The 17,163-nt window shown below is 45.8% G+C and overlaps 2 protein-coding genes across 2 annotated transcripts; one reads left to right on the forward strand and one right to left on the reverse strand.

Annotated features, from left to right (window-relative positions):
* Positions 1-3,015: 3,015 nt before the first annotated feature.
* LOC125935393 (transmembrane emp24 domain-containing protein 9-like) lies at positions 3,016-5,419 on the forward strand. The gene is made up of 5 exons (XM_049649047.1): positions 3,016-3,190; positions 3,557-3,657; positions 3,986-4,111; positions 4,661-4,807; positions 4,951-5,419. Exons 1-5 carry the CDS (start codon positions 3,061-3,063, stop codon positions 5,098-5,100), a joined length of 654 nt encoding a protein of 217 aa, XP_049505004.1. The 5' UTR covers positions 3,016-3,060; the 3' UTR covers positions 5,101-5,419.
* A 1,995-nt stretch (positions 5,420-7,414) lies between these two features.
* On the reverse strand, positions 7,415-9,811 carry LOC125935120 (uncharacterized). The gene is made up of 3 exons (XM_049648821.1): positions 9,767-9,811; positions 7,865-8,378; positions 7,415-7,577 (listed from the first exon to the last, which is right to left on the reverse strand). The coding sequence occupies exons 1-3, from the start codon at positions 9,809-9,811 to the stop codon at positions 7,522-7,524; spliced, it is 615 nt and encodes a 204-aa protein (XP_049504778.1). The 3' UTR covers positions 7,415-7,521.
* Positions 9,812-17,163: the final 7,352 nt, after the last annotated feature.

Consider the following 17,163-nt stretch of genomic DNA (forward strand, 5'->3'; position numbering starts at 1 on the left):
CAATGGACCACTTCCACGCAAGACTGGTTACTCATAGTGGGGTGTGGGGGCTGCCACTGGTCCATCCATGTTTGTTACAGGTCTGCAATGATTTAAGTACAGAAATTGAGTTTTTAGAACCTTTTATAGAAGTTTAACATTGATGTGATATCCAAGCACATGATTAGTTTCATTTTTAATTGTATTTTATAAGAGTATTGGCTTGTGAGGGATTGCAAATTTTATTGGAAACAAAACAAAGCCAATACTTTACTCCAGGTGGTGGTAGTGCTGTTCAGAGAACAATCAGGACCAAGGACAGCACCCCTGTCTCCCAAACCTGAGTCCTCACTTTTCTGCCTTTGCTCCCAGCTGTAGCTACATTCCCTGGTAGACAACTAGTTCCCAAATCAACAGATGCTTTTCAGCTCTTGTTTATTTGGCCTTTATAAAGCGTGACTGTTATTAATATCTGAATCTGTCATTTTTGTTTAATAGTCATTCCAAATGAGGAAGTAAGAAACACTCTCCTAGGATTGTCAATGAGCCACACCATTAAAATGAAGGGACAATTCCGGTAACTAAAATATATTATCAGTCTTAAAACACTGTATTGTAATTGCTCCTTTTCTTTCAGTGGGCTCTTAGATGGCAGATGACAGGTCTAATTCATTTTCATGTCCAACACGTGTCATAACACCTGGACCAGAGTTCGTGTCAGCAAATGCCTGCCACTTATCAACTGGGTGATCTTGGGCAAGTTTTTACTCAACTTTGCAGCTGTTTCCCTCTCTAGCTATTAAACTGGAATAGCATTAGAGTCTGCCTAACAATTTTTAAAAGATTAGTTCACTTAGTGAACTTAAAAAGTGATTACAGGGACACCGGGGTGGCTTAGTCCGACTTCGGCTCAGGTCATGATCTCATGGTTCGTGAAGTTTGAACCCCACATCGGGCTCACTGTTGTAAGCCTGTCAGTGCAGAGCCTGTTTCTGACCCTCTGTCCCCCTTTCGCTGCCCCTTCCCCCCTTGTGCTCTCTCAAAAATAAATAAAACATAAAAGGAATCAATTTAAAAAAAAGTGATTACAATAGTGCCTGGCATTAAAGAACAAAAAAGATGATCATCAGGGTGCCTGGCTAGCTCCAGTTGGGAGAGCATGTGACTTTTGATCTCAGGGTTGTGAGTTCTAGCCCCATGTTGGGTGTAGACATTACTTAAATAAATAAAATCTTATTTAAAGGGGCACCTAGATGGCTCAGTTGGTTAAGTGTCTGACTTAATTTCTGCTCAGGTCACGATCTCACAGTCATGAGATCAAGCCCCATGTTGGGCTCTGTGCTGGGTGTGGAGCCTGCTTAAGATTCTCTGTCTCTCTTTCTCCCTCCCCTGCTCAAACGTGCTCTCTCTCTCTCTCAAAACAACTTATTTTTTAAAAAAAATTCTTTTGGGGTGCCTGGGTAGCTCAGTCGGTTGAGTGTCAGACTTTGGCTCAGGTCATGATCTCATGGTTCATGGGTTCCAGCCCCGTGTCGGGCTCTGTACTGACAGCTCAGGGCCTGGAGCCTGCTTTGAATTCTGTGTCTCCCTCTCTCTCTCTGCTCCTCCCCTGCTCACACTCTGTCTCTCAAAAATAAATAAAGATTAAAAAATTTTTAAAAATTTATTTTAATGTCTATTTACTTTTGAGAGAGAGAGAGAGCGAGAGCGAGCTGAAGAGAGGCAGAAAGAGAGGGAGACAAAGAATCCGAAGCAGGCTCCAGACTCTGAGCTGACAGCACAAAGCATTACGTGGCGCTTGAACTCATGAACCACGATACCATGACCTGAGCCGAAGTCAAACACTTAACCTATTGAGACACCCAGGTGCCCCTCTCAAAAAAAAAAAAAAAAAAAAAAAAAACTTATTAAAAAAAATCATCATCATCACCACCACCACCACCACCACACGTTGCAGAATAAACTAATGAGCATCTCTTAGCACCACAGGCACTAGGTGGTGGAAGACTTCATCCCACTACCTGGGTTGAACTACATCTTTCTACTGACATGTTTGGGTCTACACTATTCTCACAGGGCATTGTGGGCTTTGGAATTCTCTAGATTTGTTTTTTCTCCGCTCCCATTTTGTCATGTTGGCTCCACTCTCCCACCCCTTTCGGTTGTGTACTGCTATCCTTTTCCAGTGGCTTTCCTGCTATCTTCTCTCCCCTCCAGGCTCACCCACAACCTCTTCCTGGTTCCTAGTGCAGACGGAAGTACACTGGATGAAGGGCTCCCCTATTATGTGGGCCTGGCACCTCCTGTGCCCTTAGATTCGGCCCAATTACCTTCACCCTCAAAGTTCCTGTAACTTTTCTTCCCCTAGTTCCTTAACTGGCCTACTGGCTGCTAGGCAATCCTAGGCCCCCCTGCCTAAATTGTTCTTGTCTCTCGCTGCTCAGGGAGATCTTAATCATCCTTCAAGGCTTGAGTCAAATCTACTGCTTCCACGAAAGCCGCGACATTTCCCTCTCCCTTTCCTGAATTGCTGCTTCAGCCTCTAAACCCCACAGGGCTTCTCTTCTCATTCCATGTCACCATGTCACCCCCTCTCCCCTAATCAACCCTAAACTCTTCTAGGTGGAAGCCCAGGTCATAAACGTCCCGTTATCCCCATCCTTTCAGCACACATCTGGGGTGGCTGCGCCGCATGTTGCAGAGGGCAACCCCCCGCCCCTGAAGCTGTTACCCTAATCGGCAAGATGGGCTAACAGCAGCTACGCCTCCCCGGGTTTCTGTGTGGATTAAGAGATGCCCGGTGGCGGAAAGCGCTCCAGAGCGTTCCTCCAGGTTGTTGGGGGCGGGGGGGGCGGTGTCTCGCTTGGCCCCTCAGCAGCGTGGGTCGGTGGGAACGCGCCGGGGGCGGGGCCACGCGAGGGCTCCCGGGAGTTGTAGTCCGTACGCGAGTTTGCAGTCTCCGCAGGCTCCGCGCGGAGACCGGAGGACTCGCCCGGGAAGGTGGCGGGAGCCTGCGGGGCGCGAGGAGCTGGGCCCCGGGCTGGCCCCGGGAGGGGATGGGGCACAGCGCGGGCAACCGGTATGGCCCTGCCGCTGCTGCTGGGGCAGCTGCTGGCGCTGATGGGCCCCGGGGACGCGTTCTACCTCGAGGTCCGCGAGCTGGAGGAGAAGTGCTTCATCCAGGAGATCCCCGATGGTACCGTGGTCATAGGTGCGCGTCTCGGCCAGTCCTGGCCTTGCCCTCCCTGCACCTAGAGTCCTGAGAGGGGAGGGAAATGGGTGGCACCAGCTCAGTCCCATATCTTCCCTCCCCTGCCGGGGGTAGGGCTCAGAGGGATGGGTGGACAGCAGTCTGGCCGAGGCATCCTTTCTCTTGCCTGTGCCGGGGATGGGGGCGCCTAGGAGGCTAGTCTGAACCAGACTGGAATGATGGCAGAGAAGTGGGGCTGGAGAAGGGAGGAGAGGCCGAGGGCCGTGGTCGGTCTCCTCAGACTCAAGATCTTCCTGTTCCTCCCCTGACCACTGGGACTCCATCACGGGTATGGATGGGATTGCACCTCCGTTGCCTCTCCATTAGGTAACTACAAGACGGAGCTATACGACCCTGCTATGGAAAAGTACCAGCCCTCCCCTCAGTGGATCAATTTATTCGTGTTTGTGAAGGACCCGGAGAACAAGGTGAGGCAGGCCTTTACTCCTTGCAGCCTTCCACCGGGCCCCCACCCCCAGGCCCCCAGAGTCAATGTGTAGCCTTTTCTAGTCCTTCATTTCTCACAGAAGGATGTCTTCTCACAGGCAGGATAGCTTAAGGAGGGCCATGCTCTTTGCAAACTGTACTCTGTATTGGCAATGCTGGGATCTGAGAATTTCTGGCCAAACTGATGTCATTTCTTTCACACTGTCCCATCTGGCCTGTGGGGGTGTAGACCTGGGATACCCCCACAATTCTCCTGGAAGCAAGTGTATGGCTAACATCTCTGTGCTCACTGGAGGCTGCTTCCTCTAGAACCTTCTGGCCCGTCAGTACGGCCCTCAGGGCAGCTTCACCTTCACCTCCCAGTCTCCAGGAGAGCACCAGATCTGCCTCCACCTTGAGTCTATCCGGTTCGCCCTCTTCTATGATGGCAAGCTGGTGAGTGTGGCAGGTGGGAGGTCCACCGTCCCCAGGGACTCAATTTCTCTGCCTCTAGAGTGAGAAGGGTGCAGTGGGTGGTGCCTGTTGAGTAGGGCTGGGACTCTACATGAAGTGAGCACATGGGGAACAGATCTTGAGGATAAAAGGAGACCTTGGGAGGGAGTTACCGTGACTTAAAATCCTCCCTCGGCTCCCTGACCCATCCCTAGGATACATACTGAGCTTCACCATGTGAAATTCAGAGCTGTTCTGCTGATTGCTGCAGGCCTCTCCATTGTCATCTCCCAATACAGGACTTTTAGTAAACTGCCTCAGAGTCTTACCTCTGTTTCCTTTGCACATGTTGTCCCTATCCTTGGTGTTTTGAATATACAACTCCACACAAGCCGAGTCCTGATCTGGTGTTTGGACGCCCAGAGCAAGGCCAGTCAACAAGTTGGTGTGTGAGGAACAGTGTCAGGCCCAGGCTGGGATGCAGAAGCTAGATTTCCAGCAGGTCCATGGAGCTAAGCTCCCTGACTCCCACTCTTGGCTCCCCCGTTCCAGGCCATTCACTTGGATATGCAGTTGGGTGAACGCACCAACGATTACTCGGAGTTTGCAGCCAAGGACAAGCTGACCCAGCTGCATCTGCGTGTCCAGCAGCTTGTGGAGCAGGTGGAGTTGATCCAGAAGGAGCAGGAATACCAGAGGGTGAGGGGCTGGGTTGGGCTGGCACAGTTGGGACGGGGGATGTGTCACCTCCTGGGAAGGGAAGCTTCCCGCTCTTCCCCCAGAGTGGGTGGGGGTGCAATTCAGTTCCGGACACGTATCTACTCCCTTCTTCCCTCCCACAGTGGCGAGAGGAGCGCTTCCGGCAGACCAGCGAGAGCACCAACCAGCGGGTGCTGTGGTGGTCCATTCTGCAGACCTTCATCCTCGTGGCCACAGGTGTCTGGCAGATGCAGCACCTCAAGAGTTTCTTTAAAGCCAAGAAGCTGGTGTAGGTGGGCCCCAGAAACCCAGCCCCAACTCATTCCCCTTCTGTTCACTGATGGGAAGTGGCCTGGCTTGGTCTATTTCCTGGTTCCCAACCCCCCAACCCTGCAGGGCTTCCTTGCTTACTGGCAGGGGGACAGAGGACTTCTTTGAACTGGTTTCTCAGCCAGCACTTGGGAAAGGATGGGTTTCCCACTAAACACTTGGTCGGGGAGCTGAAGGATTCTGTGTGGCTCTGTGCTGCTGAGGAGGGTGACGGTGCCCCCATCCCCAGGCTAAACCAGATGGATGAACTATCCCAAGATGGAGAATTAAGAGTGAATTACAAACTGCAGACTCTCTGACCTAAGCATTTATTGCCTCCTACTCTGCAATTCATTCCAGTGTTTTGTTTCTAACCAGATATTGACAGGTGTGTGAGGCCCCACATGTACTGGTGGGTGCTGATCCCAAAATGGATGGGGTGAAGGAAGCTTGTACTCCAAAAGCCTTAGCAACTTGTGGAGTCCTTTCCAGAAAAGTCCAATTTGGGTCCATCTTATGGGTAACCTGAGTGCTTGTGCGGATCCTCTGTCTCTTTCTGGGGTTGGGTCAAGTTCATGTGCTATTCTAGCTGCTCGGACTGCTGGGTTCTTCCAGGAGGTCAAGTGGGCACCTCTGTCTTCCTACTATTTTCTGCCAATCTGTGTCTCTCTTTGTGATGTCACTGGTTGATTTTTTTCAGGAGATTCTTTTTCTCTTTTCTTTCCTTCTTCCCCCTCCTTCCCTCCTTCCTTTCTCTCTTTGTTCCTTTTTCTTTCTTCCTCTTTCTTCCCTCCTTACTTCCTCTTTCCCTCCCTCTCTCTTCCTTCCTTTCTTTTTCTTAAACAAGATTCGAAGTAATTGTTTCCATTATACTCAGCATTCCTGTGGCTCAGCCTTCACATGCGCACACAAGTATAGATAACCAGGCATCTATGTACCCACTGCATCTGCCTGATCTAGCCCACATTTTACCAAGCCCTCTGCTGGTTGCTCTGTTGGAATATAGTCAGCGCTCATATGAATCTGATGTTTTCTGTCATAAGGAAGCTCACTCATCAAGAAAATCAAGTCCAAATCATCAAGGCCAAGGGAGACTCCCCATTAGGAGGGGGAAGTTGTGACAAACCCTGCTCTTGGCCCCTGGGACAGACACAACCTCCCCTAAGATACTCTTGAGGGACACTGCAAGCCTTGGAGATGTTGCTCATTTGTGGGTGTGGTCATGACTGGCCTCTGGAAAGTATGAATGGACTGAACTGAAGGCTGAGGGAAACCACTAGAGAGTAACCAGAGTATGTGATCATAGGGTCCATTACCCTTACTTGAAGCTGGTGCATATGTGTGTGTGGGGGGAGGGGGGGTGCTCTGCTGTCTGCCACAGGAGAAGCAGAGTGATCCAGAAAGGCACACTCTTGCACACGGAGCCTCTGGTCTGACACCAAATGAGGCAGGGCTTGAACAACAGCTAAGGGTGATGCATGCTTCTGAGAAGAAGGCTGTGCACTAAGATTGACATGATTGGAACTCTAGCCTAGTCTAGATGGTCAGGAAATGCTGCTTTTTAGAATTGCATTCATGATTAGGAGTTAGCTGGAAGAAGTGTGTTCTGGCCAGAGGGAATAGCACCTACAGAAGCCCTAAGGCAAAAAAGAATATGGCAATTTGGGGAAACTGAAAGGAGGCCACTATATCATAATCCCGACTCTAAGAGAGACCACAGGACAGATATGGTGTTTGCTGGGGGTATGGGAGGTGAAAGTGAACCTGCCTTCAGCCATACTGCCCCACCAACATGACCTAGAGAGAAGGGGCTTCAGCGAGTGTTACAAGGAGGATGGGCCTGGAAGGAAACAGGGCTTAAGGCTCTCACTGCCTCCAAAGTTAGCAAACAGAGCCTTAGGCACTCCACAACACTAAAAGGAAGGTCCAGAGATGCTCAGCAGCAGTTGCCGAAAACTTATCTGACAGGGCGCCTCGGTGGCTCAGATGATTGAGCAGAGGATTCTTGATTTCCGCTCAGGTCATAATCCCAGGGTCATGGGATCGAGCCCTGACACAGGCTCCACGTTGAGCATGGAGCCTGCTTAAGATTCTCTCTCTGTGCTCCTCTCCCCCTCTCTTGCAGGGACACACTCTCTAAAAAAAAAGAAAAGAAAAGCTTATCTAGCAAGGGAGAAGAGTCTGAGAAGAGGCTGAGATGTGACTGCTTCTGGGAAGGGCTTTCCTTCATTCAGAGCTCCTGCTCTTTCAACTCTTTTGGGGTGACTCCATTGTTAAATGAAAGGGGACAACTAAAGATTTGTTTTCCTTTGTTTTAATATCCTTATCTGGCGAAACTAACAGTTGCTTCTTCGTTTTGGAAAGCACTCTGTCCTGTGAAACCTTAAAGTCTGGATGCCACAGCGTCAGAGTTGACAAAATTCTTTGACTGCCAGCACCACAATTAAGGCACCAACCACACCTGTAAGATAGGTGAGTTTCCATTTCACAGACCAGGAAACCGGCTCAGGGAAGCTCAGTGACTTGGCAGAGTCACGCAGCAGTCGGTAAGAGGTTGAGAAGAGCCTCTAGCACTGCAGCAGCCCAAGCTTGGCTTAGAGCGCAAAGCCGGGCGCGATCTTCTCACAACACCCAACTGTCTTCAGCAATTCAGCAGATGCGGCAACTAGGAGGGGAAGTACTAGCACCTGCCTGGTCTGGCGTCTAAGCGCAGGGCGGAGGGCTCCGCGGGCTTTGGGGTCGGCTCACCTTGTCCTCTGGGTCCTTCACCTCCACGAACATGCCGAGCCCGGGGGTGGCCGGCTGGTACTCCTCCGCTGCTTGTCATACATTTGCGTCCGGTAGTTTCCTGGAGGTCAGATGAGCGCGAGGTGGCATGGAGTCGGCCCACGCCAGGACGCGGCGAGACCGGCTGCTCCCGGCTCTGGAAGAGCTGACTCTCCCTACCCCAAGGTCTTGTTTCAAACTCTCCCCCTCCGCCCGCACCTATAATTATGGTCTCGTCCGGAATCTCTTCAATAAAGCTCTTTGTGGTCTCCCCGATATGGAAGTCAAGCCCGCCTTCACTGGGCGCAAAACACCCTTCCCACTCGCACTTGGCATCCACCCTACTCTTGTCTCGGCAGCCGCTGCAGGCGGCGCGTGGTAACCTTGACGCCGCCGCGGGACATGCCGGGATAGCGAGTTCGACCAGCTGGACTACAAGTCCCGAGATGCCCCGCGGCCTCTGCCGGGCATTACCAGAATAGGGAGCTGCTACCGCCTGGAGTCGAATTGGCGCTCATGAATTGAAACCTTTGCGTGGATCTTTTTGGTGATCCGGCAAGTGGTAGCGATTCTTAGCTTTTTACAGATGCTGCAAGTATCTGCAGTATGTTTGTGGTCGCAGTGAATCATGAGCTCATACAGAATTGAAACCGAGGATCCCTGACTTTCCTCCGCATTGCAAGAGTGCACGAATTTATCTTTGAAAAAAAAAGGAAGACCAATATATATATATATATATATATATATATATATATATATATATATATATAAAGAGGGGGGCACCTGGGTGGTTCAGTCCTTTAAGCATCCGACTCTTGATCTCGGCTCAGGTCATGATCTCACGGTTTGTAGATTTGAGCCCCATGTCAGGCTTTACGCTGACAGCGCAGAGCCTGCTTGGGATTCCCTCTCTCCCTCGCCTGCTTGTTCTCTCTCTGTCTCTCTCTCAAAATAAATAAACCTAAAACAAAACAAAACAAACAAAGCCTGGGAGACTCTCTTTACCATTTCCTTGCCTCCCAAACCCATCCATTCCTAAATCTCATCTACTCTGGTCTGTATGGCTCCAGGAACCAGCACCCCCTTCCCAACCAGGTAAAGGAGTATTAATGGGGGTCTTGGGGCAGAGTCACCCCGTTTTGGAGAGCTCTGTGCTCAGTGTGAGATCAGCAGAGGTCTGAATACCCTGGATTTACTGTCCTTCCTGGATTTTATACAAATTCTACCGTATTTTGGCAGGTCTTGGAGTTAGCAGTTTATGATTGTGCCATGTCAAGGTTTCACAGAAATCATAGGTGTTCTCTCTAATTTACATCCTCTTTGGTGTTTTGTTTGGCCCTAAGAAGAAAATTTGATGAGAATGTGTTGACATTTCCCCCTCATTGGAAGTCTTTACCTCATTTTTCTTTTTTCTTTCTTTCTTTCTTTCTTTCTTTCTTTCTTTCTTTCTGCTTATTTATTTATTTTGGAGGGAGGGAGGGACAGAGAGAGAGAGAGAGAGAGAGAGAGAGAGAGAGAATCACAGGCAGGATCCCCATTGTCACTGCAGAGCCCGATATGGGGCTGCATCTCAGGAACTGTGAGTTCATGACTTGAGCTGAAATCAAGAGTTAGATGCTTAAGTGACTGAGCTACCCAGAGGCCCCACCATTTTTCTTAACAGTAACAATATAACATAATCGTGGTTCATACAGTACCTTATTTTTTTAACCATTCCTCTGATGAAGTAGTTAAATTTTCTTCCCCCCTAATTATTTGCTCTTTTGTATTGCTGAAATAAAAATTCATGTTCATTTTCTAAAAAAGCATTACTGTAGGACATAGTTTTTTGATAAGAGATCACAAAATTGTCCTTTCAAACTTTGTGCCAATTTACAGTCTCACCAACAATGTGTCCTGGTGCTTATTCTCCACCCTCTGGTCAAACATTTTCAAGCTTTTTAATCTTTGCAAAATCAGTGGATGAAAAGTTGTATTTCCCTTTATTTACCACTTACTTCCTTTCCTTCCCACCCTTTTAATTTTTCTCTTTTTTGTTTATTTATTTATTTTTGAGAGACAGCACACACAGACGGGCAGAGAGAGAGGGAAACATAGAATCTGAAGCCGACTCCAGGCTCTAAGCTGTCAGCACAGAGCCTGATGTGGTGCACCAACCCATGAACCATGATATCATGACCTGAGCCGAAGTTGGCTGCTTAGCCAACTGAGCCACCTCGGCTCCCTCCCGTCCTTTTAATTTTTGTTTCCTCAGATACTGAGTATGTCTTATTGGTCATTTGATTTCTTCTGTGAATTGCTGATTGTGTTTTTCTTGGTGTCATTACAACTACATGCTATTAGTGTTGATGTAACCATCGTTCAGAATTAACAAATGATTGCAGAGTTAATAAATGATAATATTTTATAAGAGCTTATAGTATTTGTAAAATTAAACTTTTTATGTTGAGATAATTATAGATTCACAAGAAACAACACAGTTGCAAGAAACAACACAGAGAGATCCAGTGTACCAATTACCCAGTTTCCCCCATTGTAAATCTTGCCCAAGTATAACGTAATATCACAAACAAGGCATTGACATTGATACAGTCAAGACACAGAACATTTCCATCACCACAGGAATATAATATTGACCTATTGTAGCCTACCTTCCTACTCCTTTACCCCATCTTTAACCCCAGACAACGAGTCTATGTTCTACATTTCTATGATTTTGTCATTTCAAGGATGTTCTATAAATGGAATCATACAGTATGCAACCTTTTGAGATTGGTCTTTTCCACTAAGCATAACTCTCTTGAGATTTATTCAATTTATTGCATGTTTCAACAGCTTCTTTTTATAGGAAAAGTAACCATTACACACAATGAATAAAGTTATAATTCTGTGATATCCACAACGGATAGGTAAGAACAGAACTGTTACAAGAGCAGAGTTTTTGTGTGTTACTGAAGGTAAACTGGTATAAATTCAAATCCGAGTGAGATAACTTTAGGATGTTAAATGTCATCTCGGTGGTAATCACAAAGAAAATAGCCATAGGATATACACAAAAGGAATTGAGAAAGGAATTTAAATGATTCACTACTAAAAAATTAACTAAATGCAAAGAAGACAGTAAATGTAGGAAGTGGGGGACAGAAAAAGCTATAAGGCAAATAGAAAACAAAATAGCAAACAGCAGAAAGAAGTCCCTCCTTATCAGCATTTACTTTAAATTTTTTTGAGAAGCCGGGGGAGGGCAGAGGGAGAGGGAGTGAGAGAATCTCAAGCAGGCTCCACGCTCAGTGCAGAGCCCAATGCAGGGCTCGATCTCACAGCCATGAGATCATGACTTGAGCTAAAATCAAGAGTTGGACACTTAGCTGACTGAGCTATCCAGGCATCCCCGTATCAGTAATTACTCAAAAATTTCTTTAACGTTCATTTATTTTTGAGAGACAGAAATAGAGTGCCAGCGGGGGAGGGGCAGAGGGAGAGGGAGACACAGAATCAGAAGCAGGCTCCAGGCTCCAAGCTGTCAGCACAGAGCTGGATGGGCTCGAACCCACAAATTGTGACATTGTGACCTGAGCCAAAGTCAGATGCTTAACCGACTGGCTACCCAGGCACCCCTCAGTAATTATTTTAAATGTAGATGCATTAGGGGCATCTGGATGACTCAGTCAGTTGAGCTTCCGACTTCAGCTCAGGTCATGGTCTCGCAGTTCATGAGTTTGAGCCCTGCATAGGGCTCTGTGCTAACAAACAGCTAGGAGCCTGGAGCATGCTTTGGATTCTGTGTGTGTCTCTCTCTCCCCCTCCCCTGCTCATGATCTGCCTCTCTCTGTCTCTCAAAAATAAATAAATGTTAAAAAAAAAGTTAAATGTAGGTGCATTAAATTCTTTAATCAAAAGACAAAGGTTGGGAAAATGGATAAAATCATGACCCAACTATATGCTGTCTATAAGACGCTCACTTTAGACCCAGAGACAAAAATAGGTTTGAAAGTGCAAGAATAGAAAAAGCTATGCCACATAAACAGTTACCAGAATAGAGCAGGGAGACTATACTAGTATCAGACAAAATAGACTTTAAATCAAAAAGGTTACAAGGTATGGTAATGGTACAAAAAGAACTAAATAGATTTATGCAACAGGATAGAGTCCATAAATAAACCCACATTTATATGGTCAACTAATCAACAAAGGAAGCAAGAATATATAATGGAGAAAATAAACCTCTTCAATAAATGGTGTTGGGAAAACTGGCAGCTATATGCAAAAAAAAAAAAAAAAAAAAAGTGAACCACTTTCTTACACCATACACAAAATAAACCCCAAAGGAATTAAAGGCCTAAATATAAGATCTAAAATCATAAATCTTCATGGGAAAAGATATTTGCAAATGACATATCGGACAAAGGGCTAGTATCCAAAATCTATAAAGAGCTCACCAAACTCCACACCTGAAAAACAAATAATCCAGTGAAGAAATGGGCAGAAAACATGAATAGACACTTCTCTAAAGAAGACATCCGGATGGCCAACAGGCAGATGAAAAGATGCTCAACGTTGCTCCTCATCAGGGAAATACAAATCAAAACCACACTCAGATATCACCTCACGCCAGTCAGAGTGGCCAAAATGAACAAATCAGGAGACTATAGATGCTGGAGAGGATGTGGAGAAACGGGAACCCTCTTGCACTGTTGGTGGGAATGCAAACTGGTGCAGCTGCTCTGGAAAACAGTGTGGAGGTTCCTCAAAAAAATTAAAAATAGACCTACCCTATGGCCCAGCAGTAGCACTGCTAGGAATTTGCCCAAGGGATACAGGAGTACTGATGCATAGGGGCACTTGTACCCCAATGTTTATAGCAGCACTCTCAACAATAGCCAAATTATGGAAAGAGCCTAAATGTCCATCAACTGATGAATGGATAAAGAAATTGTGGTTTATATACACAATGGAGTACTACGTGGCAATGAGAAAGGATGAAATATGGCCCTTTGTAGCAACGTGGATGGAACTGGAGAGTGTGATGCTAAGTGAAATAAGCCATACAGAGAAAGACAGATACCATATGTTTTCACTCTTATGTGGATCCTGAGAAACTTAACAGAAACCCATGGGGGAGGGGAAGGGAAAAAAAAAAGAGGTTAGAGTGGGAGAGAGCCAAAGCATAAGAGACTCTTAAAAACTGAGAACAAACTGAGGGTTGATGGGGGGTGGAAGGGAGGGGAGGGTGGGTGATGGGTATTGAGGAGGGCACCTTTTGGGATGAGCGCTGGGTGTTGTATGGAAACCAATTTGTCGATAAATTTCATATATTGAAAAAAATAATAAATCTTCTAAACAATGGGGCACCTTGGTGGCTCAGTCGGTTAAGCATCCGACTTTGGCTCAGGTCATGATCTCGTGGTTCGTGAGTGCTGACAGCCCAGAGCCTGGAGCCTGCTTCGGATTCTGTGTGTCTCTCTCTGCCCCTCCGCTGCTCTCTCTGTCTCTGTCTGTCTGTCTGTCTGCCTCTCTCACTCTCTCAAAAATAAATAAACACTAAAAAAAAAAAAAAACTTCTAAAGGATAACATAGACAGCAATCTCTGGGGCATTGATCTTAGAAACATATTTATGAAAGGGAAAGCAAGGGAAACAAAAGCAAAATTAAACTGTTGGGACCGTGTCAAACTGAAAAGGTTTTTGCACATCAAAGGAAACCATCCATAAAATGCACAGGCAACCTACTGAATGGGAGAAAATATTTGCAAATGATGTATCTGATAAAGGGTTAATATCTAAAATATATGAAGAGCTCATACAATTCCACACCATCAAATCTCACAAGAACAAACAACCCCCCCCCAAACAATATGACTAAAAAGCAGATAGAAGGGGCGCCTCGGTGGCTCAGTTCTCGTCCAATTCTTGATTTCGGCGGAGTCTGCTTTGGATTCTGTCTCTCCCTCTCTCTCTGCCCCTCCCATCCTCCCTCCCTCTCTGTCTCTCAAATTAAATAAATAAACATTAAAAAAATAAAAAAATAGACAGAGGACCTGAATAGACATTTTTCCAAAGAGACAAACAGATGACCAACAGACACATGAAAAGATGCTCAACATCACTTATCATCAGGGAAGTGCAAAACAAAATCACAATGAGGTATCACCCTCCAGGAGTCAGAATGGCTAGAATCAAAAAGACAAGAAAAAACAAGTGTTGGTGAGGATGTGAAGAAAGGCAACTCTTGTGATTATTGGTGGGAATGTAAACTGATGCAACCTCTGTGGTAAATGATATGGAGATTCCTCAAAAACTTAAAAATATAAATACCACACAGTCCTGTAATCCCACTACTGGGCACCCAAAGAAAACGAAAACACTAATTTGAAATCCCTATATTCATTGCATCATTATTTTGAGAGAAAAATAGAGAGCGAGCAGGGGAGGGGCAGGGGGAGAGGGAGACAGAATTCCAAGCAGGCTCTAAGCTGTCAGTGCAGAGCCCAAAGTGGGGCTCGAACTCCTGAGCTGTGAGATCATGACCTGAGATGATATCAAGAGCCAGACGTTTAACCCACTGAGCCACCAGGCTCCCCTGAAGTATGTACTTTATATGGAACCCAATTTATTCTTTTGTGGTTTGTGCTTTTGGTGTCACATCTAAAACAAATCTTTCTCTAATCCCAGGTTGGAAAAATTTTCTCTTATGTTTTCTTCCAGAAATTTTACAGTTTTAGCTCATATTTAGATAAGGGCCTGTAATTCGTTTTGAGTTAATTTTTGTGTGTGATGTGAAGTAAGGTTTGATATTATCATTATTAAAAAAATTTCTTATAAGATTTTTTTTAATCTTTATTTTGAGATACAAAGCGTGAGCAGGGGAGAGGCAGAGAGAGAGGGAGACACAGAATCTGAAGCAGGCTCCAGGCTCTGAGCCATCAGCACAGAGCCTGACGTGGGGCTCAAACCCACGAGCAAGATCATGACATGAGCTGAAGTTGGATGCTTAACCGATTGAGCCACCCAGGTGCCCCTAAAAAATTTTTTTTAATGTCTATTTATTTTTGAGAGAGAGAGAAAGAGAGAGAGAGAGCGAGAGAGAGCGCATGAGTGGGAGGAGGGGCAGAGAGAGAGGAGACACAGAATCCAAAGCAGACTCCAGGCTCTAAGCTGTTAGCATAGAGCCTGATGCGGGGCTTGAACCCGTGAACTGTGAGATCATGACTTGAGCCGAAGTTGGACACTTAACTGACTGAGCCACCCAGATGCTCCTATTATTATTATTATTATTATTTTTTATAACAATGTTTTTAAAGTAGGTTCCATGCCCTGCATGGGGTTGAACTCACACCCTGAGATCAAGAGTCACATACTGCACTGAGCCAGCTGGGTGCCCCAGGTTTGATAGTACTTTTAAATTTTTATTTGCATTTGGCCATTTAATTGTTCAAACACCATTTGTTAGAAAGGCTATCCTTTCTCCTTTGGACTGTCTTTTTTTACCTTCGTCAAAAGTCAGTTGTACAAATACATGTGGGTCTGTCTCTGGACTGTATTCTGTACTGCTAATCTACTTACCTATCTTTATGTCAATACCACACTGCGTTTTTTTTTAATTTTTAAAAAATATTTTTATTTATTTTTGAGAGGGAGAGAGACAAAGCACGAGTTGGGTAGTGGCAGAGAGAGAGAGGGAGACACAGAATCTGAAGCAGGCTCCAGGCTCTGAGCTGTCAGCACAGAGCCTGATGCAGGGCTTGAACTCATAAACCACAAGATCATGACCTGAGCTGAAGTCAGATGCTTAACCAACTTAGCCACCCACGCGCCCCTTTACCATGTTGTGTTGTTAAATGTGGCTTTATAATAAGTCTTTAAATCAGGTAGTTTTAGTCCTCAAACTGTTTTTTTTTTTCTATTTCCAAGTTGTTTTGGCCATTCTAGTGCATTTCCATATGAAGCATCATATTGTTAATTTTTTAGGAAAAAAATGTGCTGGGCTTCTGAGTGGGGTTTTGTTGAATTTATAGACCAATGTGAGGAAAATTATTATCTTAACATTAGTGAGTCTTCTGGCCCCTGAACACGTGTATCTTTTCATTTATGTAATCTTTAATTTTTTTATTCCTTATCATCTTTTTTTGTAGTTTTTGGTTATTAAATCAGTTGAATGGAATAAGATAGTTCACTTTTTTTTCCTGTACGTGCTTTGCTAGCTATTCACAGCTAATCACAGTGAAAAGTGAGGCCAACCTGAAAGTGACATATATCATTTCAATTCACTACCCATTTGCTGAAGCTAATCATATGTAAGGGGGCCAGGAAGTACAATTCTTTTTTTTTTTTTTAAGTTTATTTTTGAGGCAAGGGGAGGGGTGGAGAGAGAGGGGACAGAGGATCTGAAGTGGTCTCCGAATTGACAGTAGAGAGCCTGATGCGGGGCCTGAACCCACAAACCGTGAGATCACCACCTGAGCCGAAGTCATGACCAGTGCCGAAGTCGGATACTCAACCGATTGAGCCACCCAGGAGCCCCCAGGAAGTACAATTCTGCTACCCACTTGGAAAAGAAGCAAACCAGAAATATTTGGTGAACATCACTGATGATTATCATAACTTCCTTGGTTGTTGACCTAATAGCCATTCTCCATCCCTTATTACTCGCTAAGAGAACACTAATTTTGTCTACTCTCTTCTGGGTGACATCTGCTACAGAAAAGACCACACTTTTCATGGTAATCCCATTCATTTCTCTTTGGTGGTTATTGGATTAGCCATATTCTGGCTACAAGACAAAAGGATGTCTACTCCTGGGACTTCAGAGAAGTCTCTTAGGGACATCAGAGGGACAACTGGGTGGCTTAGTTGGTTAAGGATCTGACCTCGGCGTAGGTCATGATTTCATGGTTTGTGAGTTTGAGTCCCACATTGGGTGAGCTCGAGCCCCACTTCAGGTGAGTCCCACCTCTCTCTCTCTTTCTCTGTGCCCCTTGTGGGATTCTCTCTCTCTGCCCTCACTCACTTGCACCCTCTCTCTCTCTCAAAAAAAAAAAAAAAAAAAAAAAAAAAAGGACATCAGAGGGGCACCTGGGTGGCTCAGTTGGTTAAGTGTTCGACTCTTGATTTCAGCCTAGGTCATGATTCATCAGATTGAGCCCTATGTTGGGCTCTGCGCTGTCAGCACAGAGCCTGCTTGGGATTCTCTCTCTCCCTGCCACTCCTGTACTCATTCTCTCTCTCCCTTTCAAAATAAATAAATAAATAAACATTAAAAAAACAAAAAAAAGGACATCAGGC

The sequence above is a fragment of the Panthera uncia genome (genome assembly GCF_023721935.1).
Source record: "Panthera uncia isolate 11264 chromosome A1 unlocalized genomic scaffold, Puncia_PCG_1.0 HiC_scaffold_17, whole genome shotgun sequence".
Classification (NCBI taxonomy): Eukaryota; Metazoa; Chordata; class Mammalia; order Carnivora; family Felidae; genus Panthera; species Panthera uncia.